This window comes from Oryzias melastigma, linkage group LG21, assembly GCF_002922805.2.
Source record: "Oryzias melastigma strain HK-1 linkage group LG21, ASM292280v2, whole genome shotgun sequence".
Taxonomy (NCBI): Eukaryota; Metazoa; Chordata; class Actinopteri; order Beloniformes; family Adrianichthyidae; genus Oryzias; species Oryzias melastigma.
Genome location: NC_050532.1, coordinates 15,540,120 through 15,544,097, shown reverse-complemented (window position 1 = coordinate 15,544,097; position 3,978 = coordinate 15,540,120). Strand labels below are relative to the sequence as shown.

The following is a 3,978-nucleotide window of genomic DNA, read 5'->3' as shown; positions in this document are numbered from 1 at the left end:
TGTGCTGTAGCAAGGAAGTTGGGTCTGAAAGATTGCTGGACATCAAATGAAGAGGATGTTTAGTTTCTTTTCAAACTTAAATAAATAACGACAAAAAAAATGTATTGTGTTATTTAGTTTATGGGCATTTACTTTATCAATAAAGCTTTATATTAAAATCTCAAATTTATCATCAGATTTCTAGATCACAGTTGTGATTAGATAAAATGCTGGGGGTTATATTTACTCTGAATCGAGAATGATCATTTATGCTGGAGTTTATTAAAAAAAAAAAACGAAGTGATTTAAAAAAAATAAAAACTTCAGTTTATCTTACATTTTCAATGTCCAAAATAAAAGGGATTATTTATGAGGTAAAAGTCAACAAAAATGAAGTATTATGATTTCTGAAATCTAGTAACCTTGAGTTTATCATATTCTGAATAGTACTAACAAATAATACATATCAATGAACCTGGTTTTGCTTTGTTTTGTTGAACAAAAACAGTGAAGAAAAAAAAAAGTTGCAGGCGAAAAACAGTCTTGGTTTTACCTGAATTCCAATAAGGATGCCTTTCTGTGGCAGTTTAAAGCCTGTGGAGAGCATAGCCTTCAGGAAGGCTGAATAAATGTTTGGTCCAAAACATGCTACCTGCAACAATACGCATACAGGCATATTTACAAAACAGTAAAAAAAAAGATGATTAAAAATAGGTTTAATTAATAACCAAGACAAACAGCACAAAAATGAAGTTGTGTATTCACAACGGCTCACTTCTCCAGTGGAAGCCATTTCACATCGAAGCACAGGGTCTGCGTCCCTCAGCCTGGGCCAGGAGAACATTGGAGCCTGATTAAAAACAACAGGAAATATCTTAATTTTGCCATACAAAAACACCACACGATTTTGCTGTTGGTACACAGTTAGTTAGTGGGACAAGTTGGAAAAATGGACAATTTGAAAGTCTACAAGTAGGGGTCTGCAACCTTCAACATTTAAAGAGACAATTAAGTCAAATCTCACTGACAAACCAGTGAGAGCCACAAAGTCAAGCTTTTGAAAAGTGCAGCACTGCTTTTTTATGTTATTGCTACTGAGATAAAAATAAATGAACTATTGTGTTTTAGAACAAACACAAAGACAAATATGACTTCTTTTTTTTTTAAAGATATTTTTTAAATGTTTAAAGTTTATTTTACGGCTATTGTAGTCTGGATCCTAGGGGTGTTATAAGTATTGTGCCTAAACTGTCAATGGATGAGTTAAATTCGACTTATCTGGCTTTTTTGTTTGCATCTTATGGTCTCAAAAAATAAGCCAAAATTTAAAACATGTAATTTTTATTTAACCAACGAGCCAAAATAAAGTGATAAGAGTGGCTGCAGACCCTACAGTTGTAGACCTCTGGTTTATGGTGTAGAACTTGGTTGTGTTGAGATTTGAGTAATGTTTTGTGTGTGGTAGAGATAACGTTTGTGTGAAAAGGTAAATTTAAATTCTTCATAACTTCAGAGTTTCCACAGATGTCACAAAACAAAGTCATGCTCAAATTAAATTAAAAAAATATCAGCAGTCAACTTAAACTGTATGAAAATGACAGATTTATTCATTTTGCTGCAGGCTTTTTTTCTGACAGAGGTTTTACAGTGTTGCTATGCTAAAACTACAAACCTTTTACACAGCAACCTAGGTGATATGTAATAGAGGTAGAGTGAGAAACAATGTCTTATAGAAAAAAAAAATAATGATTTATATCTCAGAGAAAGTAGGGAAACAAAAGTAAGTCAGTAAATAAATGCTATTAAAAACACCAGGGCTTAAAAACAAGTAAGGAAGAAGGTAAAGCTGATGGGCAGTGCAAAAAGGAAGAAAACAGGATAATTACCAAAATAGCCGTGTGACGCCAGAAAAGGAGATAAAAAGAGGAAACAATTAGTTGGAGATTGACTAAGGAAGGGAATAAGGGACACACGACGCAAGAAGAAAGAAACGAGGATAAATGTGCAAAAATTAAAGATGAGATATGCATCAGACAATGATTGAAAGAAAAAGTACAGGGAAGTCCCTGGAAGACACCATCTTCAATATCTGTCATTTTATTCTAAAATAAATGAAAACGGGGGGGAAATGCCTGTTGGGGAGCCATTCTTATTACCGCCTTTGAAAAGCAGACAATCGAGGTTACCATGAGGAGAACAAGAAGCCGTTTGGAGTCGTGGGGTTTGAATGTTCATTTCAACACGTTCTGCAGTCAAAGGCCACTGGGGGGAATTCATCTTTTCATCCTTGAAATGGTCTATCTAATCAATGTAATGGGAATGTAATGTTAGCATAGTAATGTCTGAAGGGACAATGAGAATGCGTTGCACATAGGGAACCAGGGTGGCTTTTAATATGCTTGTTCTAAAAGTCAGGGACATATACACAGATAAAATAAAGTATATTCATGAAATAAAGACAGACCGCACCGCACCCTAAATGCGAGAGGTGGCTGACCGCACGGCGGCATTTGCAATCAGGAGGTGGCATTTGCGTTTTTACACGTTGTGAAGTTGACGCTGAGATTTTAAGAAAAAGTTAGAATTTTACGATGACCAGATGATTTTTCTCTAAAAGTTGACAATGGTCAGTGGCCGTCCAGATACAGGCGGCCAAAGGGCAGATCGCCAGCTGGACGCAGCTCTGAAAGAACTATGTGTAAATGTCTCCAGATGGCGGTTGTCCATATTAAGAGCCACCATCCACCCGGTAGCCTAGGAGAATATAAAAAGTGAGCGATTCTGCACGGTGGCCGGCCGCCTGACTGCCACTGTCTACATTTATGACCAAGACAAAGATTTTCAGAAATTGGGCAGTGGCTTGAAATCTTGAAGATTCTGCCATCCTAAATTGCTAAGTCAGTGGGAGTTGTATTTGTGACCGTAACATAATTGACTGAGGCAGAGCTTTTGGCCTGGTTCTGGTCTTGGTCTAAGTCAGGGATAGACAACTCCAGGCCTCGAGGGCTGCAGTGTTTGCATGATTTCCCGATATCAAAGCCCAACTCATGACTCATTAGCTGGTTCAGGTGTGTCCAGCCAGTTAGAACATGCCAGATTTGGGTATGTTGGAGAACATGCAGGATTACAGCTTTTGAGGTCTGGAGTTGCATATCCCTGGTCTAAGGGCTTAAATGGTTCAACTTTAAAGCTTCTAAAGAACCCCACATAAATTAGGCCACGTAGACATAATAGACATCATTTTATCTAATACAATAACTGCAAACAGTGTTCGAGGTGACTGCTGAGAATTGGGTTTAAAATTTTGCCTGCGAATTCATGTGGGGTCTACCATGTGCGCTGTTCCCCAAGTCCCTTTTCTGGCAAAGAACAGTTTTTGTAAATTCCTTGTTTATTTAGTGGTTTACAGTCCAACTGTGACTAGCTGCAGCCATGTTCTGCCTTTTTTTTTTTAAATGCAGCATTTCTTTTCTCAAGCCAAACCAAGAGTCTGTGTCTGTTTAAGGACCAGAGCTTGAAGACAGAAGCCTGCCTTAAGGATATGTAAAACAAAAGACCCGTTGATTAGCGAAGCTTGGTTCTGACAAGTGTAGAGTGAGAGTTTGAGGGCAGGGATCTGGCAACCTTTTTTCAGCTGGGTAGGCCATGAGCTTCTACCTTTGGGGAACAAGTGTCCTGCCATCTGGAATTGATCTGAGAAGTGATTTCTGATCAAGATTCTCTTAAATGACATCTCACTATTTGGGAGGTGTCACCTTTAGCAAAACTTCTAGTTAAGCTACAGTATTTGACCATAGAAGTGCCTTGGGCTTCCAAATAGGTTGTTTAAAATTAAGTGTTAGGCATTCTGACCCCTTTAATGGAGCGACTTTACAAATGAAAAACCACAGCCAGGAGAAGGAGCCCCCACAACCTCACACCTAGAATGTAGTTTCTCTACCCCATTTTATCTGGGAAGGCCAGTAGATGGTGCTTAATGTGTTTTAGGGTAGAATTGGT

At 38.1% G+C, this 3,978-nt stretch overlaps 1 protein-coding gene across 1 annotated transcript in view; it reads right to left on the bottom strand.

Annotated features, from left to right (window-relative positions):
- Positions 1–3,978, bottom strand: part of cps1 (carbamoyl-phosphate synthase 1, mitochondrial) — a gene marked incomplete in the record, with an annotated part of 42,112 nt that overhangs the window by 2,240 nt on the left and 35,894 nt on the right. Inside the window, 3 exon segments of the mRNA XM_024287223.2 lie at positions 1–35; positions 533–631; positions 755–829. Of these exon segments, the coding sequence (XP_024142991.1) occupies positions 1–35; positions 533–631; positions 755–829 (209 nt within the window).